This window comes from Rhinolophus hipposideros (genome assembly GCF_964194185.1).
Source record: "Rhinolophus hipposideros genome assembly, chromosome: 19".
NCBI classification, from domain to species: Eukaryota; Metazoa; Chordata; class Mammalia; order Chiroptera; family Rhinolophidae; genus Rhinolophus; species Rhinolophus hipposideros.
The window spans coordinates 31,727,931-31,753,759 of NC_138065.1; the positions used below are offsets into that span (position 1 = coordinate 31,727,931).

The window sequence follows — 25,829 nt, forward strand, 5'->3', positions numbered from 1 at the left end:
AACTCTGTATACTTCTACTTAATTTTGCTGTGAACCTAAAACTGCTCTAAAAGGTTAAGTCTGCTTTTAAATAAAGAGGGGTAGAAACATATGTCATACAGGCGTAGTATTGATTATATAAAATCATGCAGAGTGCCTGGCCTATTGTAGGTAGTGAGTAATGGTACCTGATGTCATTACAATGGTTTTTCTTTGTTCCTTTTTTGGTGATATTTTTTTCCATTAGTACAGAATATATGTTCATTATAAAAGTTTAGAAACTATAAGGAAAGGTAAAGCACTTGAAATTCTATCACTCAGAGCAAGCATGTCACCTTCTTTCCAGATATTTTTCTGTGTATAATGTATTCATAAGTATGTGTATATTTTTATATAATCAAGACCATAAAACACAATCTTTTTCCTTTTAATGATATGCTTGTGGACATCTTCTGAAGTTGACCAACGTTAATCTACATCATCTTATATAATTGCTAAATAATGTTTTATTTTAAAATGTATCATAACTGTAATGGGTCCCCTGTAGACAGATATGGGATATTTCTAGAATTCTGTTGTCATAACTATGTGATGAACACGTTAGTGAAGACACATTTAGATACAAATAAGTACACACTCAGGGTAAATTCCTGCAGGAAATTGGTCCTGGCAATAGGCAAGAACCCTCTCGTTTACCCACATCCTTTGTAATACTAGGATTTATAAACTCTGGTTGACAATTTTCTCTTCTGAAATAAGAGCAAGGATATTGGGGGGTGGGTGGGCAGGAGGGTAGGGAGGGGAAAAGTCCTGGACAGGCAGAGGTGTGTGTGGCAGGGGGAGGTTACTCCTCATCGGGCTCCATGTCCTTCTGGACCCTCACCTCTGCAGGTGACCTGGGCCACCCTTGCTCATACTGGGGCTCGAGCTTCCATGAAGGTCTGAAGATGCCTTAGGACCTTGTATCAGGACTCTGGAGGTCTGGAGGGAGGTCAGTGGGCAAAGACAGGCTTCCAGGATGGGGGCGCAGGCAGGGTTGAGCTATAGGGCAATGGTGCAATGGTGCTATAGGGGGTGGGGCAAGCCCTGGTCAGCCCTGGTCAGACGGGCGCAGGGAATGATGGAGGGGCTCTGGGCAGTCTTGAGCAGCTATCACTGGCCTCCAGTAGGGTGCTCCCAGTGCCAGAATGGGGGACTCAAAGGAATATCTGAGAATAAAGCCACAGAGGGACCCTGAGCTTGAGGACTGTCCCCACTGACTTGCTTGGGAAGACTAGGACAACACTCCGGTTTTTTAAAAAACTATTGTATTATAACATTGTCATTTTGCATGCACGTTGTTTTTGATTTTGCTTTTTCAGATTTCTGTGTAGTGCTTAAGAACAAAATTATTTTAAAACTAGAAGCTACTTATGTGCTTGTTTTGGAAATCATTAGCTGGGGAAAGTTTGGTGAGACTATAGATTACCCACCGGGAGCTCAGTGGGGTGGGGAGGAATCCACGCGTAGCAGAGAAGCGGTGGGAGAGGTGGGGGATGGAACCCTAACTGAGGCCTCCATGTTCCAGGCCTTCTGGGCGGTGATTTACATTAAGAACCGCATTTCAATCTCATGGCAGCCCTATGAACTGCAGCTATTCCCACGTTATAGTTGAGGCAATTAATGATCAGAGAAGTTCAAAAACTGAACCCAAGTTGAACAGTGGCTAGAGGCCAGGCCTTCCCTGGAGTCTGTTCTCTTTCCATTATACTACAGACAGCCAGGTCCCTGAAAGGGGAATGCAAAAGGTGGCAAGATCTGTTCTGAGGTTGACCTCCAGGAAGGCGTAAATGCCCAGAGAATGGGTACAGGGCTCCTGGATTCAGAGGCTGTCATTCTTCCCCTCAGGCCTCAGAAGTGCCTTTGGCCATGCAGGGTGAGAAGCTGCTCTCCACTGACCTGGGAGTGACTGCAAGGCAGCCTGCAAAGGTGGCCTGTGGGCTCACTGCAGACAAGGCTCTGTCTCCTGGGCGCTCACCCCACACCTTGGATCCAGCTGGAGGAGGGGAGAATTAAGTGGAAAGCTCCATGACATCTTGGGATCTTATAACTAGGTCTGCGGTGAAAGGGCCTTAAAGGTTTCTTCTCAATGGATTGCCTCTGGTTTCGAAAATTAGCCTCTCAGGTTATGCAGCAGATTGTGTGCATGTGGGGTGTCTGTGTGTGTGTGTGTGGTGTATGTGTGTAGTGTGTGTGGTATGTGGTGTGTGTGTATGTGTGGTGGTGTGTGTGGTGTATGTGTGTAGTGTGTGTGGTATGCGTTTGTGTGGTATGTGGTGTGTGTGTGGTGTGTGGTGTGTGTGTGGTGTGTGTGGTGGTGTGTGTGTATGGTGTGTTTGTGGTGTGTGTGTGGTATGTAGTGTGTGTGTGGTGTGTGTGGTGTGTGGTGTGTGTGTGGTGTGTGTGTGGTGTGTGTGTGTATGGTGTGTTTGTGGTGTGTGTGTGGTATGTGGTGTGTGTGTGGTGTGTGTGGTGTGTGGTGTGTGTGTGGTGTGTGGTGTGGTGTGTGTGGTGTGTGTGGTATGTGGTGTGTGTGTGTGTGGGGTGTGTTGGTGTGTGTGTGAAGTATGGTGTGTGTGTGGTGTGTGTGCGGTGTATGTGTGTAGTGTATGTGGTATGTGTTTGTGTGTGGTGTGTGGTGATGTATGTGTGTAGTGTGTGTGGTGTGTGTGTGGTGTGTGTGTGGTATATGGTTGTGTGTGTGTGTGTGGTGGTGTGTGTGTGAGATATGGTATGTGTGTGGTGTGGTGTATGTGTGTAGTGTGTGTGGTATGTGGTATGTGTTTGTGTGTGTGGTGTATGTGTGTAGTGTGTGTGGTATGTGTTTGTGTGTGTGGTGGTGTGTGTGGTGTGTGTGTGTGGTGTGTGTGGTGTGTGTGTGTGTGTTGTGTGTGTGGTGTGTGTGGTGTGTGTGGTGTGTGGTGTGTGTGTGGTGTGTGTGTGTGTGGTGTGTGCACCACACCAGGTGGCAACAGGATGGAATAGGAACTAACTTTGGCAGTCCTAAGGATGAAAGGTATTCTATATTTTGGAAAAACAGTCTCCTTGCACAGGTTGTTCTGTCTGCTGGGTTCACCATGTCTGGGCTGAGGTGGGAGAAGGAATGCCATGTCTGGGCATAGCTTGCCATGGCCATGGGGCCTGCCCCTTGTTTGAGATGATGACTTTGATGACCTTTGGGGACTGAGAAGGCCAGAAGCAGGGCTGGTGAAGGTAGGCCAGCAGTCCTGGCCTCAGCTCCGCACTCCCTCTCCCCCTCGTCTGACCGTCTGCGCTGGTATCTGGAAATGGTTCCATGAGAAACCCCATCTATTTGTGTCTAAGGGCTCTGGGTTCTCAGTATGGCCAAAGGTGCCTCCATCCAAAATATGTTGAAGTCCTAACTCCCAATACGTCAAAATGTGACCTTATTTGGAAATAGGGTAGTTGCAGGTGTAATTACTTAAGCAAGTAGTCCCCTAGTCCAGTATGACTGTGTCCTTATAAGGTGACCGTGTGAAGACTGAGGCACACAAGTGGAAGGCCATGTAAAGATGGAGGCAGAGATTTGAGTCATGCAGCTACAAGCCAAGCAACACCAAAGGTTGCCAGCAAACCATGAGAAGTAGGAAGAAGCAAGGAAGGAGTCTCCCCTGCAGGTTTCAGAAGGAGCGTGACCCTGCCGACAACCTGATTTCAGACTTTGAGCCTCCAGAACTGAGACAGCAAATTTCGGTTTTTAAGCCACCTAGTTCACAGTGCTTTGTTATAGCAGCTAGGAAGCTAATAACATCTGGGGGCTGAGGGTGGGCCCGAGGAGGCTTCTCCCCATCCTGGCTTCGGATCCTTCCTTGGAGAAGGGCCCTCTTGTGGTTTGCTTCCATCGTTCCTCATCACAGTTCGCCCCTTGTATTTCCATAGGCTTCTCTTCCCAAACCTGGAAGCACATTTATTTTCTTCAAAACATCGCTGGGGAGGGGACAGAGCCTGTAGCTGGAAGGGAAGGATGGAGAGGGGGAAGGGATAGTTCTATTTTATAGATGACAATAATAAGGTCAAGAAATGCCAGTTCTCCTTAAGATACAATCAGAACCTAGGAATCCTGCTCCCTAACCTTTTGCTGCCTCTTTTCAGGGAGATCCTTGTCCTATCTATTCTGTGATGTCACAGCCCCCTGCCTCCTCTTGGCCCCTGTGAGGAGGGCCTATGAGTCACCTGGAGTCCGATCCCTTCTTTAAGTTCCCCAGAGCCTCCTGTGCCATGATGGGTCCCCACCTGCTGTGGCTGGCAGGTGTGTCAGTGTCCTCTGCAAAGGCTTCCTAGGTGTGTGCCGGTGCTTTGTGCTGTCTCTCTCACTGCTTATCTTTGCACAGGTGTGTCCTGTCTGCCCAGCTAGGCTGAGTCCCCTGGTGTCCTGTCTTATTCATCTTCACTGTCATGTGAGCACAGAGCACGGGAAAGTCCATGTTCAAGACATTGAAGCCACTGCCAAAGATGATGGTGACACTGAGCAGGGCAGGCTGAGCACTGCGAGGGCTGTATGGTCCCTTTCTCTTTCCTCGTCCAGATAGAAGGCTGTGGAGGACAGTGGGTGCCAAGGGCAGGGATTGGCTTAGCAGCACCTCGTGATGAGCTGCCTTGAGGGGAAGATTGCCTGTGGGGTCCAGTGGAATGTGGTCCTGCCTTTGGAATCTCATACGGGTGTCCCCTCACAGCACGTCAGGCCTGCAGCTATTGGCTGTGAACTGTGGGCCTAACTGCTGTGTTTGGAGAGGGCACGGTGGCTCTGTCCTCACCTAGAAGCCCAGGGATTACAACTATCAAGACGTGCTTCTGTGGTTTTGCTCCAGGCTGTGATTACATAGCGTCTGATGGAACAAAGTCATTGGTGCGCAAAGGTGCTTTTTAAAAAGTCCCACAACATTCCTCTTGGAATCTTCTGTTCTCTAGCTCTGCCCAGCTCAGCATCAGGCCTGTAAAAAAATCTTTTGGAGGTTTTGGTTCTGTTTTCAGTGTGTGTGTGTGTATGTGTGTGTGTGTGTGTGTGTGTGAGAGAGAGAGAGAGAGAGAGAGAGAGAGAGAGAGAGAGAGAGAGAGAGAGAGAGAGAGAGAGAAACTGAGTGGGAAGAGGGAGGCAAAGAGAGGGAGAGGGTAATTGAGAAAATCAGACGCACCGATGGATATCGAGTGGCTGTATCAACAGTACAACTTACTGGAAAGAGGAGGCTGGAGGATCTTCACCTCTCCCAAGACGCTTTCCCATTTGTGAGTTGGTGGCAGCACTTGTCCACCACAGAGTTGGGAGAGCTTCCAATCTGTCGTCCTCCTCATTCACACTTGTTGGCATCCCCAGAGCATTCTTCATTCTCAGAGTGTGGCCAGAGCTATACAGGTGTGTCCCAGGAGCAGAGCCCAATCAATGCTTCTCTGTGTGGGCTCTGGCCTCAGTGCTACCTTATCAAAGCCCTGGCAATTCTGGGCACTGCAGGCACAGGAGACTTGGCCTGCACATCCCCCTGTGCCCTTCACCCCACTCGAGGTGAGGCTGTCCTTGTGCCAGGCAGAGATCGCCCTCTGGGGGACCCCAGAAATGCATGTGCAGGCTTGCAGATGTACGGTGCATGCCTTAGAAAACCAGCTGGACCCATTCCATCTCCAGGTGAGAGGATGGCTTCTGGGAGGAGAGTCAGGAAGACTTAGGCAGGGTTGGGTGTGAAGGTGGGGACTGACGAGTGGGGCTCACCTTCAGGCATGAGGGATATGAGCAGCAGAGCTTCTAAATGCCCTTCCCAATGTGGTTGGAGGTTCAGACCATTGAGTCAAAAGGTTGCAGGATTGTGGAATCTCTGTGTGTCCCTGCATTTATCAGGGTGCTCCCCTGCAAACATTAGTGGCAAAACCTGTACTAGGAATGTAGCCCAGGTACTCATCTTTGGGGGTACAGGGGAAGGGGCTGCTGGGCAGGGTGAGGCTATCATTCCAAGAATCCCCCAAAAATGAAAGAAGAGACCTATCCCCACTTCAAGAGAGTGTGTGCTGTGACAGCTTCTAAAAAAGTCTAAAAGTACTAAAAGTACTGATTTTGGAGCTTGTTAAAAGGAATGAAAAGAGTGTCGGGAGCCTCATCAACCCAAAGTTATCTCCTAGTCCTCGGGTTTTCCAAACAAGTCCATGCTGTTGTGTCCCCTGGCCACAAACCTGGCCCGCCCCAGCCTGTCCCTCTGCCCCCTTCAACTTTAACTCCCTTCTAGCAAGGAGGCTTGAGAGAGACTTGAGGAACCTGGAAGCTACTAGCAGACTTGGCTTAGCCACTGAACTGTGTGTCATTGGGCAGCTCACTTTACCTCTCTGGGCCTCAGTTCTCCATCTCTAACATAGTCCCCAAGGCTCTTTTTTACAATGGTCATTAAGTCCTGCTTCAATGGACATGAACATTGTCTATGAAACTTGTGCTTTCCCCATGAAACACTTGATTTGGGATGTTTTCTGTAGGATATTTTAGCTGGGTTAGAGAAGCCACGCCAACATTCCTAGATGGGGTAGGTCAGAGACAGGTAATAGCTTTTCCAGCTGCTGCTGCTGCTGCTGCCTTTGTCTTCAGAGGCACTTTTAATTTGTAAGGACCTGTTTTCCTCTGTAACTATAAACAAGCAACCTTGTGTCCCAGACAGGGCTGCTATGACCTATATTTTACAGACTGGCAAAAAGAGACCCAAAAAAGTTAAGTCCTTCTCCAGGGATCTGTAGTCCCTGGTGATTAAATTAATGTAAATTAGTAGAAAGAGCTCCAGTCTGAAGCCAGATGATCTGACCTTGAGAAAGTCACTGAAGTCCCTAGGTTCCAATTTCCTGCCTGTAAAGTGGCAATAATAATAATTGCAGGGCCACACAAAATAATGGAGGGGAAAACAGTTTGCAAATGTGTACAAGCATACCTCATTTTATTGTGTGTTGCTTTATTGTGCTTTGCAGATATTGTTTGTTTTTTATAAATAGAAGGTTTGTGGCAATCCTGCCTTATGCAAGACTATCGGCACCATTTTTCCAACAGCATTTGCTCACTTCACGTCTCTGTGTCACATTTTGGTAATTCTCACAATATTTCAAACTTTTTCATTATTATTATTTTTGTTGCGGTGATCTGTTATCAGTGATCTTTGATGTTACTATTGCAGTTATTTTGGGGCCACAAATCACACCCATATAACACAGCAGACTTAATTGATAAATGTGTGTGTTCTGACTGCTCCACTGACCGGCAGTTCCTTGTCTCTCTCTCTCTCCCTCTCCTCGGGGCCTCCCTGTTCCCTGAGACACAACAGTAGTGAAATTAGGCTAATTAATAACCCTACATGACTTCTAAGTGTTCAAGTGAAAGGAAGAGTTGTACGTTTCTCACTTTAAATCAAAAGCTAGAAGTGATTAAGCTTAGCAAGGAAAGCACATCTAAAAGCAAGATAGGCTGAAAGCTAGGCCTCTTGTGCCAAACAGTCAGCCAAGTTGTGAATGCAAAGGAAAAGTTCTTGAAGGAAATTAAAAGTGCTACTCCAGTGAACACACAAGTGATAAGAAAGCAAAACGGCCTTATTGCTGATATTGGGAAAGTTTTAGTGGTCTGGATAGAAAATCAAACCAGCCGCAGCATTCCCTTAAGTCAAAGCCTAATCCAGAGCAAGGCCCTAAGTCTCTTCGATTCTATGAAGGCTGAGAGGTGAGGAAGCTGTGGAAGAAAAGTTTGAAGTTAGCAGAGGTTGGCTCATGAGGTTAAGGAAAGAAGCCGTCTCCATAACATAAAAGTGCAGCAAATGCTGGTGTAGATGCTGCAGCAAGTTATCCACAAGATCCAGCTAAGATAATTAAAGAGGATGGCTGCACTAAACAACAGATTTTCAATGTAGACAAATCAGCCTTATATTGGAAGAAGATGCCATCTAGGACTTTTATAGCTAGAGAGGAGTAGTCAATGCCTGGCTTCAAAGCTTCAAAGGACAGGCTGACTCTCTTGTTAGGAGCTAATGCAGCTGGTGACTTTAAGTTGGAGCCCATGCTCATTTACTGTCTGAAAATCCTAGGGCCTTTAAGAATTATGCTAAATCTTCTCTGCCTGTGCTCTATAAATGGAACAACAAAGCCCAGATGACATCACATCTGTTTATAATATGGTTTACTGACTATTTTAAATCCACAGTTGAGACCTACTACTCAGAAAAGAAGATTCCTTTCAGAATATTACTGCTCAGTGACAATGCACCTGGTCATCCAAGAACTCTGATGGAGAAGTACAACAAAATTAATGTTGTTTTCATGCCTGCTAACACGACATCCATTTGGCAGCCCATGGACCAAGGAGTAATTTCAACTTTCAAGTCTTATTATTTAAGAAATTGATTTTGTAAGGTGATAGCTGCCATAAACAGTGATTCATCTGATGGATCTGGGCAACATACATTGAAAACCTCCTGGAAAGGATTCACCATCCTAGATGCCATTAAGAACATTTGTGATTCATGAGAAGAGATCAATATTAAGAAGAGTTTGGAAGAAGTTGATTCCAACTCTCATGGATGACTTTGAGGGGTTCGAGACTTTAGTGGAGGAAGTAACTGCAGATGTGGTGGAAATAGCAAGAGAACTAGAATTAGAAGTGGAGCCTGCAGATGTAACTGAATTGCTGCAATCTTATGATAAAATTTTAATGGATGAGGAATTGCTTCCGATGGATGAGCAAAGGAAGTGGTTTCTTGAGATGGAATCTTTTCTGGTGAAGATGCTGTGAAGATTGTTGAAATGCAACAAAGGATTTAGAATATTATATAAACTTAGTTATTAAAGCAGCAGCAATGTTTGAGAGGATTAACTCCAATTTTGAAAAAAGTTCTGTGGGTAAAAATGCTATGAAACAGCACCACATACTACAGAGAAATCGTTGGTGAAAGGAAGAGTCAATTGATGCAGCAAAGTTAATTTTTGTCCTATTTTAAGAAATTGCCATAACCACTCCAATCTTCAGCAGCCACCACCCTGATCAGTCAGCAGTCATCAATATCGAGGCAAGACCCTCCACCAGTAAAAAGATTATGATTCGCTGAAGACTCAGATGATGGTTAGCATTTTTTAAGCAATATTTTAAAATTAGGTATGTACATTGTTTTTAGACATAGTGCTCTTGCATACTCAACAGATTATAATATAGTGTAAACTAAACATAACTTTCATATGCATTGGGAAACCAAAAAATTGGTGATTCGCTTTATTGTGATATTCACTGTATTGTGGTGATCTGGAACCAAACCCACAATGTGTCTGAGGTGTGCCTGTAAAGCACTTCGAAAGCAGGGTATCATTCACACAGCGTTCTCCCACCCTCCACTTCTCTCTTGCATGTTCTTCCCTCCAGGAGTTAAATGCAATATCCCAATGTTTTTCTCTGGGAAGCCTGGCCCCTAATCCCCTGCGGTTCTTTCCCTCCAGACTGTAAATTCACCTGCCACCCGGAGTGCCGCAATCTGATCCAGTTGGACTGCAGTCAGCAGGAAGGCCCATCCCAGGACAGACCCTCTCCAAAAAGCACCCTCACTCCAACCTTCATCCAGGTAGGCAGCAAAGCTCGAGGATCAGGCTGGGAATAGGTTTTGCAGGTGCCTTGAGCTCCACTGTCTCTCCTAGAAGCTCTGGTGAGTAGGAAGTGGCATGAGTATTCCACATGTGCTGGATGTTGGGGTCCCTTTCTGTTCAGATGGAGTTCACACATATTTCAATCCTGCACCCAATTCTAATGTGTGCGTGTGGTTTTCCAACACCACCAAAGCAATTCTCTAATCCCAGCTGGGTGTCTTAAAGTTCAACTCAATTCTGACACTCTGCATGTGCCCCTCCACCTTCTGATGCTAACTGCAAGTCTAGGTTGTCACCTGGGCTTCTGACGAGCTGACTATAGATTAGAGGTTACCACAACTCCCTCCTTGGGTTCGATTAATTTGCTAGAGCAACTCACAGAACTTAGAGAAACATGTTACTTACCAGATTACTGGTTTATTAGAAAAAAGAGATATAACTCAGGAATAGCCAGATGGACATGCATAGGGCAGGTATGTGGGAAGGGGCACAGAGCTTCCATGCCCTCTCCAGGTGTGCCGCTCTCCCAGATTCTCCTTGTGTCCACCAACCTGGAACCTCTTTGAACTCCATTGTCTCCTTCTGTGTTTTTTATGGAGGCTTCATTACATAGGCACGATTGATTAGATTAAATCATTGGCCATTAGTGATTGATTCAACCTCCAGCCCCTCTCCCCTCCCTGGGGGTCAGCGGGGATGGGGCTGGAAGTTCCAATCCTTTAATCACTTGGCAGGTTCTCCTGGCAACCAGTCCCCATCTTTAGGTGGGGTCCAAAAGTCACCTCATTAAAATAACAAGAAACACCTTGGTTGCTCTCATCACTTAGGAAATTCCAAGGGTTTTAGGAGCTCTGTGCCTGAAACAGGGACAAAGACCAAATATATATTTCTTACTGCAAATCACAATATCACACACCTCTTTTCAAGAGACGGGATGGAACAGAAACAGTGATGTGAAGAAGCCCCCTGTACAGAGCCTTTTTGGGTTAGGGCTGTGAGCCAGAGGTGTGAGTATGGGTGGGGACGGTAGGGGCCCCAGAGAAGCTCCTGAAGACCCTTTGAGGCCTCATAGGCCTGGGTCGGTGGGGTTGTGGGGGCTGCCAGCCAGGCCAGATCAGCTTCAGAGGAGCTGGGCAAGTGTTCTTTCCTTATGTTAAATCAGGAAATAGATGCCCAAAGCAGCTCTTGGTTCTGGGCTTTGCCAAGGCACTTGAACCAGGATGTGTCTGAACTTTAATGTCTAAGCTTTAGAAGGGTGAGCATTTATTTTTTTGACTCTTGCATTGAACAAGCATTTATTATCTGCTGTGTGCCAAACACTGGTGAGAGTGGGGCTAATAAATGATACATCACAGTTTTTGTCCTCAGAGAGCTTACATTCTGGTAGGGGAGGCAGAATACAATCAAATAGTATATACTGTGATGCATGTTGCCATAAAAATATGAATCAAGTGTTTTGAGTACACAGTGCAATCATGTCTGTTGGGAAAAATCAGGGAGGACTTCCTAGAGGAGGTGACACCTGGTCTGCACCTTAATGTATGAGTTGAAGGTTGCTGGTTGAGGAAGTAAGGACTGTTCCAAGACATCTTCTATTTATTCATTCAACAAATATGTTTTGACTGTTGACCATGTGCCAGGCCCATGAACGCCAGAGACTTAGTGATGAAGTAAACAGACAGGATCCCTGCCCTCCCAGTGCTTTCAGTAGGGTGGGGGAACAAGACTTGAAGCAAATAAACCCCATGTTTATGAGGAAAAAGCCCAGGGTACTGTCAGAGATGATACAGATGTTGGATGACTATTTATTTCTTGAAGAGAATCTGAGAGAAACTGAGGAATCTGGGGTTCAGGCTCAAGTCCCCAGAATAGCCATCCACATGGTTTTTTTAATCCATGATGCACATGATCAGTGATGTTCAACTACCTGACCCACTCATGGGTGTTACCAGCCTCTCAGCTGTCCCTCCATGCTTTCATCTACTGGGAAAGCATTACTAGAAAGCAAATGTGACATATGTTTTTATAAAAATTATATTGAATCGGTTCTAAAATATATATTTTTAAAAATCTGCATATCGTCCACATACTTTGGAATCGTAACTGCCTATGGGTTAGCCGGAATGTAACCCAACCTCCTGGGAGGGCCTGTCCCTAGCCAGAACCTGTCCATCCAGATTGGGGGAAGGGGATCAGGAAAGGAAGGGACACAAATCTGAATCCCACAGACCTGGTGAATGATGCAGATTTTTGCTAAAGGTTTTCCTTAGAAGATGGAAATGGGAGATTACATAGCACATCATACAGCAACATTTCCTAAAAATCTTATTTAAGCAGCTCTTTATTTTCCCAGTTTTTTGTCCCATTGGGGAGCTTCCAAGTCTCTCTTTTTTTCTTGCTCCCCTTGACCCTACCTGACCCACAACCTGGAGCCTGCACACCCATCTATTTCCTGGGTCTCTTTCTATTCCTTCTTCTAGAGCAGCAGGACTCAAAAGGGTGTGATTTTTCCCACAGCCCGCCCCCGGGGAACATTTTTGGTTGTCACAACTGGGGGATGCTGCTAGACATCCTACAGTGCACAGAAAAGGCCTCTACAACAAAGAATCATCTGACCCAAAAATGTCAACAGTGCCGAGGTTGAGAAACCCTAACCCTAGAGCTGGTGAGCCAGCTCCCAAATGTGGTGGGCCAAAGGCCCCAAAACAGGACCTGGGGTTTGCTTTGTCTCATCGTCAGAATGTCAGCAGTGCTTCCAAGTTTGAGTATTTGGAAGCAGAGTGTCCCCCTTCCCCTCTGTTGGGGACCATCCAGCAAACTAAAACAGTGTCTGGAGCAAAACCCCACTGACACATGGGAGCCATGGGTGCCCTGTGGGTGTGGAACACCCCCAGCCAGAAAACAGCCTGGAGTGGGCTTTGCTCCTGTCCAGCCAGCTGGGGAGCACTGCTGTGTTTGCCTTGGACAGGACGGACTGCGTGCTTTAGCACAAGTGGGCAGAACCTAGCCTTCTGTCAATAAAACCTGGGCCCTGCTCCAGCCTCTCTCACCTTTTCTAAAAAGCTTGTTTGTGCTGATTTCCGCCTTGGCTTGATTTTCTGTTACATACCAGGATGGACTTTCTTTCACCTTGACATTGTCATCTGGACCAGCTAAACTAATGTATGAGTGCCATTTTCCTGGGGGATTTATTGTGGCCAGGGCCTTGGTCTAAGCTCAGCTAATTTGGGGACATATGGATATTAGGAGGTCTCGAGACAGCTTGGTGGCATTTCTCCTCTCTGATTTTTAAGGAAAAGAAAATCATTGATTTTCCTCCACCTAGAGAGAACCATTGTTAGTTAACATGTTTAAGTTTTTCTTCCTGTGCATTTATACACAGGAAGGAATATTTTTCAAGACAAGGTTGAGATCATCCTATAGATAAGTATTTGGCCTCAACCTTTGAAAAGCAGTAATCTCAAGGTTGTGGCTGTCTTCTCTCGGCCGTGCCAGAGGGAAGAAGAAGGGGCAGGTGTGTGAGAGGGCAGGCATGGGCTCAGAGCCTCCAGCTGCATTCACAAGGCCAGGTGGGGTTGTGTGTGTGTGTCTCAGGTAGAGAAACTGAGGAAGGGTGCTGGTAGCTGCCTGTGCTTTTGTCAACCACAGAATCAGTGTTTTCAGAGTCTCTCCTTGGAGATCTCCAAGGTCTGTGAAGGCTGACTTTTCCCTTGGGCACCCATTGTTGATCAAGCAAATCTCCTTCAATTCTATCTCAGATCCCTTTTCAAATTAAGCCTGTTTCCTAGAGAACGTTGTTGCCATTGGCTGAAGACCACAATAAATTTCTCAAATGGCTGCAGTTCCTTTATTTGGAGGCATGCCCCAAACAAAGACTTTTTACTTCAGGTGGTCTTCAGGGTGCTCTTACCATGTCACTCCTGTGATAAAATCACCCTTAAGGGGCTCCTCAGTGCCCTTATGATGATGTGAGACCTTTGTTGGTTTGGTCCAGTCCTTTCTTTGTCTTTGGAAAACTAGACCCCAAGGGAAGAAATCCTTGCCCCCAACTGTTGATTCTCTTCATAAACTGCTGTAGCCCAAGGGGATCCTGGCAGCTCTGTCCCTTTGGCCTTTGTTGCCACTTTTCTTAGTACCTAGAATGCACAGAGATGATAAAAACATAAGCACTGTTTCTCCCACCCAAATCACTTACAGCCAGGAGTTGAGTCTTATGTCAAACGGGCCCAGTTTCCTTCCCCCTCCTCCTGGCCCTCCAGAATTCAGGAGCAGCATGCAGACAGCAGGCTCCCAGGACCCTGGCTGCAAAACCCAGCCTCTCCCTCCCACAGCAGTTCCCAAACCACACACAGGCACTTTCTACTTAGGATTCTGAACGTATCCATGTTCCACTTGTGCTATTATTTACTTACTATTTCTCTTTAAATAGATTCATTGTATTAAACTTAAACTTTTGTTAAAGAAAAATTTTAAAGTCATTGAATCACTGTTTAATATACTTAGGATTTTTTCCTGACACACATTAAATTAATACTTAATCTCTAAAATTAAAAGAAAATGTGTCTAAGGACTGCCTCAAATTCCTTATGCAGATATTTATTGAGCCAGGTACTGTTCTAAAATCCTCAGCGTCATTAGTGGGAAATGCCGCCTACAGAAGCTACTCTTTTTGGTGATTTGGTGCCTGGACTACCAGGGCATTGGGTCCAGCTGGTGCTAAGGGGCATTGTGAGCAGTGGAGAGAGCTCCAGGGGAGCCAGGAAGGAAATCCAGCCATCCATACCAAGGGCCATACCAAGGCATTCTTCCAAAGGAGAGAGGGATGGATCCATATGTCCTGGCAGGGAATAATGTGAAGTGAAAACATGCCAGTCAACAGAATATATGTGTATTTTGTACATATGTGTGTATGTGTGTGTGTGCGTGTGTATGTAAATGCAGGGCAACGGTCTGGATGATGCCCAGCCAATCATTGGAAGAGATTTCACCTTGCGAAGGGTGGGAGTTGAAAGGGGTGGAATGCGACTCTTTCAGCTTTTGTTGTTTGCTTTGGTGCTGTTTGAATAACCAGATGCTGTCACATGTTTCTAGTATAATATTTTTAAAAGGCAATAAATATTTTCCTTTTTTATATAACATTATTTTTATGTATTTATTTTTTTAATTTTAATTAATTTTATTGGGTGACATTGGTTAATAAGATTATATAAGTTTCAAGTGTACAATATCATAATACATCATCTGTACATTGCATTGTGTGTTCAGTGATAACTATTTTCTTAAGCAAAAGAAAGACCCCTGGCCTGTAGACGACATACTTGGTATATGACCCAGGACGAGCCTCCTAGTTTCTCTGAGTCTCAGGTTTCCCCTCTGAGAAATGGGACTGTAGGCAGCGTGGTTGTGAGTCTTCAATGAGAAAAAATATGTGACAGCATGTGTAACCAAGGAGGTAAGTACCGCCTGGTAACATTCCAGGACTGCCTCAGGTGCCTTTAACCGCCTTACTGGATTTTTTATCATGTCACCCTTCTGATGAAAACCCTCAGTGGCTCTCTGTTGCCCTCAAATTCAGTTAATTTAGATTGAATTAGCACAAGAATCCTTCGTGGTCTGGTTCTGCCAACTCTCCAAAATTCCAGAAAGATGGGTTATTCCTGGCTATAAAACCAGGACGCTATGACTTTGCGGTTGGGGACTTACTGCTACAAGACTTGACGATTATCCCCTCCTTTGAGGCCCAAGTTATTGCTCTGCTCTGTAGATAAAAAGACCCAGAACCTGTCCCCATTCACCAAAGGGACAGATGGCTTTCAAAGCTTCAGGGTGGATCAGCCTGGCCTGCTGGTGTTTCAGCTCTATAGGTCGCTGCTGCCTTTCTACCTACAACCCCCCCAACCCCCATCCCGCACCGCCCTTCCCCACCCCCAGCCAGCCATCCCACCGCTGACGTTCCTTTGCAAAGTTCCTGTGGAACCATCTCCCTTAGCCTCTGCAGCCTCTGAGCGGTGACTCAGCTGACGTGGAGAGCTTGATTTTCCTGGCTCCTGGCCTATGCTCCCTCCCTCAGTCGCGACACTGAAACTCTGCCTTTCCAGAACTTTTCAGAGGTGGAAGTACCTGGGGCCAGTCCTGCCCCAGCCCTTCGTCCAGCGGCCACGTGCTGAACCCAGAACTACCACACGGGGGAGCCGGGGAGCAAGAAGGGGAGAGCCCAGGAGCCAGACAGGGAGAGCCTTGGGGAGAGCCCTGTCCCTCCGGAGGGCGTCCCCTACTTGCCTAACAAAAACTCTAGGTAGATACCTGCACAACTCTCAGGGGATTTAGGGGCTTGAGTCCCTTCCAAAATGCTCCATAGATGTTTATCAAACTGAGTTGTGATTGATAAAAACAGTAGCTAACATTTGTTGAGGCAAATCATGTTCTCTTGTTTTATTAATTATTGAGAGAGGAGTGTTGAAATCTCCAACTATAATTGTGGATTTGCCTATTTCTCCATATGGTTCTATCTTCCTGTATTTTGAAGCTCCATTATTCAGTGCATAAACATTTAGGATAATTATGTCCTCTTGGTTAATTGACTTCTTTGCATTACGAAATAACCTTCTTATCCGTGGTAATATCCTTTGCTCTGAAATCTACTTTGTCTGATAGTCATACAGCCACCCCAGTTTCTTTTGATTATCATCCATCCATTTACTTTTAGGCTATTTCTGTATTTATATCTAAAGGTCATTTCTTGTAGACAGCAAATGGTTGGATCTTGTTTTTCTAATCCAGCCTGATAATCTCTGCCCTTTAATTAGGTTATTTGCACTTAATGTGATTATTGATATAAATAGATTTAAGTTTGTCATCTTGCTGTTTGTTTTCTACTTGTCCTATCTGTTCTTTGTTCCATTTTTCTTATTTTTTCTGCCTTCTTTTGGATTGATTGAATATATTTTATGATTCCATTTCATGCCAGCCCACCCACATGTGCCAAAGGATGGAGCCGGTCTGCAGCCTCTCTCTCTCTCCACTCTAGCTACATCTGGGACAGCTGCTCCTCCCTCCACAGATTTCCCTCCACACTCTAGAAGCCAGAAATGCTGGCTAAAGCTGACAGTAATTAGACACTACTAGACAGCTACCTCTTATAGGAGCCGCCCCAAGGCCTATCTGACCAGCTCAGGCCAACCCATGGGAGCTCATTTCTGATCAGGCAGAGCAGAAAGCCTTTCCAACCAGGAAGCACCTGAGATCCTGGCTTCCTGGTTGAGACTGAGCTCTAGTACTTATTTCTCTAGAAATCCTTAAGCATTGGAGACATTTCTCTGTGCCCCTCACAGCCCCAGCCTGTAATTCTGCCTTGGAAACAGTGGGCTAACTGAGATGACCTCCAGCTGGGCCAGGTCAGGCCTGAGGCCCTCTTTCTGTGTGTAGTAGTGCAAGAGTTATTCACATCTCACACCACTGACCGCACTGTCCTGGCCATTGGACGACTGGCCTTGTCTGGAGAAGGGCATGTGAGGGATGGGGTTGTTGATCAGACCCACCTTTTGTGCTTTCCTAGTCTCCTTAAAGGAAAACAATTAGAAGGCAGACTCCCTGGTCCTGGCTCAGACCCAGCATGAGATCTTCAGGCCACTTCAGCCACTCAGTATGTCTAATTTAACTGTCTTCAGTGTCTTTAGGTGCCAGGGCCCTGTCGAAGCTGTTAGCCTGGCAGCCAAGCAAGAGAAGTACAGTGTGGGCTAGAACCCCCAAGAAAGTGAATCTCCTGTGAGTCTAACCTAAATGGTATGCGTCCGCTTACCTCTTACAACAGGAAGTCATCTGGGGAGAAATTGAGCTTTTTGTGCACAGCCGGTTTCATGCTATCAAATGCTACTGCTCTCAGGGTAGGGGGTGACTGGGTACTCAGTGAGAAAGGTGTTGCTTCTGAGGCAGGAGAAAGTGTAGGAGGTGTGGTCATTATTGACGAATATGTGTCAGGAAGCTGGTAGGACATAGAAGGAGGATATTGACAGGCAAATGCAAAACCACAAGAGGGCAGGGCGGCTGCTGGGAAAGTGAATCAAATTTTGTGCAGCTATAATGAGGAATGCTTCATTGTGGCTGGAGATGAGTGTGAACTGTTGGCTGGGCATGTGTTGTAAAAGGCCTTGAAGTATCCACTGAGGAGCCTGGAATGTCGCTGTAGACACTGGGGAGTCATTGGAGGAAGGACAGTTGTGGGGACAGAGTCCCAGGCTCTCAGCCTCATGTGGAAAGGTGCTGGCTCGGGTAGTAGATGGCCATCCACTGTGTCTGAGTGGCCATCAGCTGTTACCGGTTAGCCATTAGCCACTAATATAACTGCCGTGGCTACGCTAGGGGGTTAGTTGCTGTGTTGGCAGAGAAGCGGATGGTGGGTTGCAGATCGTGTGGAGCCTGCTTCCCGTGTCTCCAACCCAGTGGCCAGCAAGACTATAGTGGTATGACTCCCCTACCTATGGCTCTGTTGGTGTTACTATTTGGCTTCACCATGTCCTGCGTTCTTGCGCGGGGAGCCGGAGCTGAGACCCTGCATGACAACAATTTTCATGGAAACTTGTCAGAACCAGAGGCTTTGGGTTTGAAATCTGATTCTACCGTTTACTTGCCCTATGACCCCTGTGAGCCTCAGATTACTCATCTGTAAAATACCTTCTAGCAGGGTTGTGAGGATTAAGTGAGATAATGAAATGTGTAAGAGCTTGGTAACTCTAATAGAACTTCTTATTTCATATCATTCTATTAGACTGCACGTTATGAAAAGGCAGGGACTATATCTTGTTCAGGTCTGAAGTGGAACACCCAGGTTAGTGGTTGCCATGTAGAAGGTGCTCAGTAAAAATTTGTTAAATGATTGAATGAAACAGTAAGCAGCTAGAGTTTGATATGTAGTAATTATTCAATATTTATTAGTTGAAATCTGAACAGAAGGTTCTATGTTAGAACAACTCTGATCAGATATCGGTCTAGAATGGTAACTTGGACAATAAGGGGGCAAGGACTTTGGAGGAGGCACAGATGGGGAAAAAGGAAACTACTGGAAGGCTTTGCAGTAATCTGTGCTATGGCACTCATGGAGATAGGAGCTACTGAAGGAGGAGGAGCAGTGGAGGTGAGGCAGGGAATAGTGAGCTCAGTTTGGGACCTACAGAAAGCGAGGCTGCACGGGAAGGGTTGGGTATTCAGTGAGCAGGTGTCCATCAGGAGCTATCTGGGAGGGAGAGAATTCTGAGACGAGTCTGGGAGGTGTAGCTGACACGGTTGGCACAGATGAGACTCAGCTCCTGGGGAGACACGGCTTCATAGTGGGAGGAAACAGTCAGTGGTTAAACCATGGAGAACCCTACCGTGTGTCCCCGAAAATAAGACCTAGCCCGACAATCAGCTCTAATGCGTCTTTTGGAGCAAAAATTAATATAAGACCCAGTATTGTATTATATTATTATTATTATTATTATTATTATAAGACTCAGTCTTATATTATAGTAAAATAAGACCAGGTCTTATATTAATTTTTGCTCCAAAAGACGCATTAGAGCTGATTGTTTGGCTAGGTCTTATTTTCGGGGAAACACGGTAATAAGCTAAAGGGAAGACAGGGACACAGGTGTACTAAGAAAGTAGTCCCTGACTTGTTTGCGAAGGGCTGCGATTTCAGGCAATCTGGCTGTTATGAGAGCAGTCACAGGCTAAACACCCAGGATTAGGGTGTTCCAGGACCTGGGTCCTGGAGTCAGACCACCTGGGTTGATTCGGCTCTACCATTAACTAGCATGTATAACTAGGCGCAAGTTACTTCACCTACCTGAACCTCCTTTCCTCTCTGTAAAACAGAACATAAGATCTGTAGCTTCACCATCAGTTTCTTGTAGGGATCAAATGAAATGACGCTTATAAAGTTATTACTAGTACAGTGCGTGCACATACTGACTAATAATGATTTTAAAATACATTTCAGGGGTGAAATGGCACCTCAGCCCAGTTTTCAGCCTCTGAATACATTGACAGGTCATAAGGCCCCAAATCTGATCTCATTTGGACAAATGAGGAAACATGAGGCTTAAAGTTGCTCCAGATACCGTATCAAGCTAGACTTGGAGCTAGGAATAGAATACCAGCTCCAGACTTCATGAATGTATCTCAGCGTTCCTGGAACGTGCAGAACCACTGGATGGATCTAACAGTGGGATCTGGCCACGTGTCAGGATCACATGTGAGAGAATCACATGTGAGAGAAAAAGAAAGCTTACAATAATGTCTTTCATTTGACACTTTGAGACAGGCACGTCACCGATTCTCCATTTCAGTGGGGCTTTCTGAACCCCCAGCACGATACCATGGATTTAAAGCTTCGGATGTGAAGCTTAAGGTTCAGACTTCTCTTCCTGGGCCCAGGGACAAGAAGAGCCGGTTCCCATCCTTTGCGTGTTCACTGCCAGCGACATAAAAAGCTATTGCTCAGGCTCATCCGTGCCGTCTCCTGCCTCACCCCCATCCCCAGGGTTATTACTACTGTTGGTTATTCTTAGGGAAGAGGTGCAGACAGGGTCATTAAACACTGAAAGGAATCCAGTCTTCCTCCCTTTGGGACCCTGGAGCTTCAGGCTGGATTTTTCCTCCTGGAAGCTGGCCAATATATTGTATATGATCTTTGCAGATTTCTAGTCCCAGGGTCCTTGCCAGCACAGTCTGTCTTGCTGACTTCTTACATGTGGCTTCTTTCCAAACCTAGTTCATTGACAGGTGGAGTGGGGCAGGGAAAGAGACACTAACTAGGAGTTAAGAGACTTTGAAAGTAATGAGCTGTGATGAAATGGGTTGCTTTCCTAGGTTTTCTCATCTGTAAAATAGGATTAATACCTGCTCTCAAGGTTATAGAGGAACCTACATGGAGTAATGGATGTAAAACGGGCTTTGAAAAGCCTTCTTCATACATCAAGTTTTCATAATACTTGGAATAGTCTGGAGCAGCACTCTAAAAGAACACAGTGTCACTTAGAACTTTTCTTAATCAGGTCTGGCATCTTGTTTGTTGCTCACAAGGAGAGACTCATGCTGACTCCTGGGGTACTTTGGCTTGGTGTTTAAAAAAGGTTGGTATTAGCTGTTTTTTAAGACTGCATATTTTGAATGTGTAGCACTGCAGTTGCTTTGCAGAGGTCCCTGTGTGACTCCAAGGACACAGTGTGGACACAAAGAATCTGGTACCTGTTTTTTTCTTAAGTATCAGATTCCCACTGTGCAAGAAGTTCCTTTTATAAAGAAAAGTGTTTTTTCACTGGCTGGACAAAGCAGGTATGCTGTTATTGAAAGCCCAAGGATCATGCAGAGCCCCTGTCTTTGCAGCATTCATTATTCTGGCTTTGGACTTGGAGGTACTGATGAGGCTAATACCAGCTTCCTTTGCCTGAACCACTGTCTCTGGGGGAAAATCCCCCAAAACATCCTCTAAAATACTAATTTGAAGATAAGATTCCTCCAGATAAAGCCAGAACCTACCTTCAACCCCATTAATATGAGCTCTTCATCACAAACAACTCATAGCTCACCCCAGCCCCCACCCCATCTGTCTACCTCCACTTATTATCTCCCTGCCCAGGGAGGCAGCTACTGGTACTGAGGGTCTCCTGAGCCGGGTAACCAGTCACTAGGGTACTGGCTCTCGGCTCTCTCAGTCTGTGCCTGCCAGTTCCTCCCAGGCTTCTGGAAAAAGACTGTGTGGGAGGGTGAAGCCAAATTGGGCTGCAGTTTGAAACCCTCCCTAGCACTGACAGATTTGGCTAAAGTGGGAGAAGGAGTGTGTTCCTCATAAAAGTAACCAGAGCTTAAAATGGAGTTGGCAGCTTGGTGTCTGGGACTGAGTCTAGCCCTGCGCCCAACTTGTGCCCCAGCACCGCATTGCTTCAGAACTGCAGGGAAAGCCACACAGACTTGGAGAGAATCCTGATAACCTCTCTCAGCCACTCTCCAGGGTTCCAAGGTCCACAGGCCATCAAACCCCACGAGCACAGTGCCCCTAGCTTTGCCAGGCTCTGAAGGTTTGGTCTTCTTTTTGGGGGACTCCAGGCCTCACTGTATTGGAAGATGGCAGAAGGCAGATCAAAACAGCACCATCTCTGCTGAGCAACATTATCACAGTGGCCCAAGAATCGGACAGGCCTGGGTCTGAGTCCCAGTACACGTGTTCTGTGTAACCCTGAGCCTCAGTTTCTTCATCCATAAAATGGGAATACTAATCTCTATCTCCAGGCTATTGGGAAAGTTCAGTAACAGGCTGCATGTATATCACCTGGCACATTCAGCCTTTGTTCAAGCCCTGGCCGCTATAATTACTATTGTTCAAATGAGATCTGGGAAGATCTGGGATGGTTTGCCCTAATTGCTGTGAAGGATTCGCCCTGGTCAAGGAAGGTGTTCCTTCACTCAATCTGATGAGGAAACGTAAATGAGCTGTCGTCCTTGACAGTAATGGCAAGATCTGCCAGAGCCCCCCTCTTGGCTAGGCTGTCATGAAAATGCACAAATAACTCGGGTGTTGTCTGGGTGCTCCCTCAGCATTCTGAGGCTCCCTGAGGCCGAGTTCCCCTGTGGGTGGAAGGGCGGGCTTGCTCTCCAGGTTGCCATAACTTTGCATATGATTTGCCTATGTTTGTGGGGCCCCTGCAGTTTCTTCTGGCGTTTTCAAGTTAAAATATTGCTTCTTCTCCAGGCAGGCCAGACATTGATTTCCTTCTTCTCTAGTTACTTCTCTAACTACTCTGATTGACCTCGCTCCTTCACCCAGTGGATGGGGGATGACAGCCAGGGGTGAGGAGGGGGATGAGCCGAAGGGAGGAGGGCAGGGTCGACATTATAGTACACTAAACTCCGTGCGCATGAGCCATCATGGGTGATGAGAACGTTTACAGGAGGACGAAGAGGGGACAGAGGACTTGACCCCCCCAGGTCCATCCCGCTCTGTTCCTTCCCGGCATCACCTGATCTGTGGTGCCCGCGGGCCACTGGCCACCGCGGAGCAGTGGCTCCCAGTCGGCTCAGGAGGCGCAGGGCTGGGGCGGGAGGAGGGGGGGGGCGCCGTGACAGCCGAGCCGGCTTTCAGGAACCTTGTGAGAGGAAGTGGCTTCTGAATGCGCCGTGTGGTACCAGGGGCAGGAGAGGCGCGGAGAGGCGGGGGAGGTGTCGCGATGGCGCTGGGTGCGCGCGGGGCGGAGAGAGGGAGCCGGCGCCGCGGCCGGGAAACCGCAGAGGCCGAGTGAGCGGGGCGCGAGGCAGTTGGACCCGCGTCCGCAGCCTCCGGGAAGGCCCGGGGGGACCCCAGGCGGCCGGTGCCTGACCGTCCCGGAGGGTCCCGGAGCGTCCCCGCCTCCCCGCGCCGCCTGCACAGCCCCCGGCACGTGCGGCCCGATGACGGTGGACAGCAGCATGAGCAGCGGGTACTGCAGCCTGGAGGAGGAACTGGAGGAGTGCTTCTTCACCGCCAAGACCACCTTCTTCAGGAACGTGCAGAGCAAACATCCTTCGAAGGTAACCTTCCTCTGGCAGGAGAGACTTCCATGGACGCTGCGGGGAGAAGAACCTCTGTGGCCGAGAAGGGAAGCCTTGCCCCCGGCAAACAGCAAAGCCAGGTGTTGTTACCGAGTGTGCAGTTGCCATAGGGACCCTCTCGCGCTTGGCTTAGCAGACCGAGGGTTGGGTCTGGAGCTCTCCGGGGACCACCAGGAAACAAAATTCTCTTTTTAATGCTCTGTTCAGCATTTCCTGTCCCTGGACCTTTTCAAAATGGTCTCTAGGATTTGGGGACAGCGCTTGGCTCTTGGTTAGGCTGCGTGCTCACCTGTGCCTGGGAGAGTGATGGGGCTCTGCTCTGTTTCATTTTCCCCCCAAATCCAAGCCTTGAAGCTCCAGATGGAAAGTAGATGACAACCAGTTCCTCCGTAGCATAAACATTCATAGCTTGAGACTTCCGTATTGTGAGTGGCCAGAAACCATCTTAAAACACAGTCCAGTAACTTTGCAGAAGTCCACGGTGTTTATAGAAGCAAATTAAAACTTCTCTCCTAGGTTGTTCTCCATCTACCATATTAATTTCCTGGGTTGATGGGGGATACCCTAAAGGGGTTTGCATGTGTTCTCTAAAGCAGTTATACGGGCTTCCTAACGGTGTCAGCTTCTTGACACGCAGCATGCCTGAGCCCCCTGGCTGCACTCTCCTATGGTAGTTGCCCAGAGGCAGCAAACTGCCACAGATTTGGTGGAAGTGGCAACAGAGCTCCGCTTAGGTGTTTATTTGTTTTGTTATTTATATGAGAGGGCTCTAAGCCAGGTCTTTGGAGATGTTACCGAAAAGGAGCTGTTTGTAGACCTATACGAGTGAGCTGTTAAATTTCACAGGTGTGTTCAGGCTCATCATTAATTTAGCAGCCCTACACCGTGTAGAATTAACCAAGAACTTCCCTACGCCTGACTCTGGAGCCTCCTTTGCTAATAGTCCATCTCGCCTGGAGGCCCTGCATTTGCTGGGTCCTGATGTCAAACAAATGGACCTTTCAATTGTGAGAGGACACCCAAGAACCAAAGGAGAGGTTTGATCTTTGTGTTTGAGGGAATCCACTAAAACAAGCCCCTCGAACAAACCCACACCTGTTTTCTGGGGCACGCCCTCAAGAGGCTTGAGTGCTGGGGGCAGGGGTAGGAAGGGCTGTAGGCAGGGCTCATGCAGAACTGCATGGCTGCAGGGGAAAGGTATCCTGCTCTCTCTTGGGGTTCTTGCCAGACTGTGTGGACCACCCCTACACACACACACACACACACACACACACACACACACACACACACAGATGCGCTCCAGCTGTCTGGGGTCATCAGACCAATGATTCTCAACCTTAGCTACACCCTGGAATTGCTGAGGAGCTTTAGAAAATTGGGGTATTGGGTCCCACTCCTGGGAGTCTGAATTGGCTGGGGTGTGGCCTGGCATCAGGATCTTGAAAAACTCCCCAGGTAATTCTGATAACCCAGCTGAGGCTGAGAACCATTGCTCTAGAGAGTTTTGCTGCTGCCTGGGAAGGAAATGGTTCCCATTTTTAAGACAAAGTTTAGCTGCCTGCTTGCTATCAACCAGGCTGTAAGCCCTTGGTCTCAGAAGGTGGGCTTTTGCATGACTGTGTCGGGGGAGGAGTACCACAGAGCTGGCGTTCCTTTCACTTGGCAAATGAAAAGGTAACCGTTTCTGGTATTTCTTGGGAAAAATGGAACTATCTAACAAGAAAATGTGCTGTGGTGGTGTTGGGGGAGTGAAAGGACTTGTTCCTTGGCCTAAACAGCCTACTTTTATTCCCCCCAAACTCTCCTTCCTAGCCTCACTTCTGAAAATGTACCTTTGGTTTGGTGCCTCCATCAACTCTCTTTACTTTGTCTGGTTCTTGAATCCTTGCATACCAGGAGACTTCTGCATATCTCCCTGTCTTATTTTGCCCAAGCCTATAATCCCAGACAAGGTGATAAGGGCATGGTGGGCATGGCCCTCTTACCCTGGCCTCTGCCTAACCACATACATATGAGAAGACTCTTGACTGGAGATTCAGAACTGCTGTCGGGACAGTTTTCCTCAACACCAGACTAGCCTTCACTGCAGCACAAACCAGGGCTCAAGGGAGGGAGGGACGGGGCCACCTCTGCTGGGTGGACCAGCACTGGGGTGGCCCCACTGGCTGAAGGAGGAGCAGCCTGTGAGGGGTGTGTGTGCTGACTGAGGAGCTGGTGAGCCTCATCCAGATGTTCTGGTCTTTCATCCTTCTAAGTGTTTTTCCACCTTCAATAACATTTTCTCCCTGGGAGCACTTCTGGAAAGGGTTTCAAAGAGACTTGCCAGATCCCAACCCCATTCTGACCCCAACAGTACTTTTTTCCTACCCAAGGAGAGAACACATCTGAGCTCCTGAGAGAATTTCTCTTTCCTGTCTCCAAGGAAAGGCGATTATGTGTTTCTCAGTCACTGAGAGACTGAGGCCCCTATCCAGGAGAGGGGCAAGGGAGAGGCCGAGCTGGCTTCTATAAATAGCCTTGTCAGAACAACCTGAATCTGCCGCTGGGCCTGGGCCTGGGCCTGGCCGCAGCAGAACTGTGGGGAAGCCTTGCTGCCATTCTGGTGTCACCACCTGGGAGTCATCACTAGTCCTGCCTCCAAGGAGTCCCTGAGG

The 25,829-nt window shown here is 47.3% G+C and overlaps 1 protein-coding gene across 2 annotated transcripts in view; it reads left to right on the forward strand.

The window, feature by feature from the left end:
- Positions 1–25,829, forward strand: part of RASSF5 (Ras association domain family member 5) — a 69,446-nt gene that overhangs the window by 17,972 nt on the left and 25,645 nt on the right. The window contains exon 2 of one of the 2 annotated variants that reach the window (XM_081026122.1): positions 9,469–9,590. In XM_081026122.1, the coding sequence (XP_080882248.1) occupies positions 9,469–9,590 (122 nt within the window). Of the gene's footprint in view, positions 1–9,468; positions 9,591–22,744; positions 23,155–25,829 lie in introns of those variants that run through there. The other variant, XM_081026123.1, reaches the window with a different exon arrangement.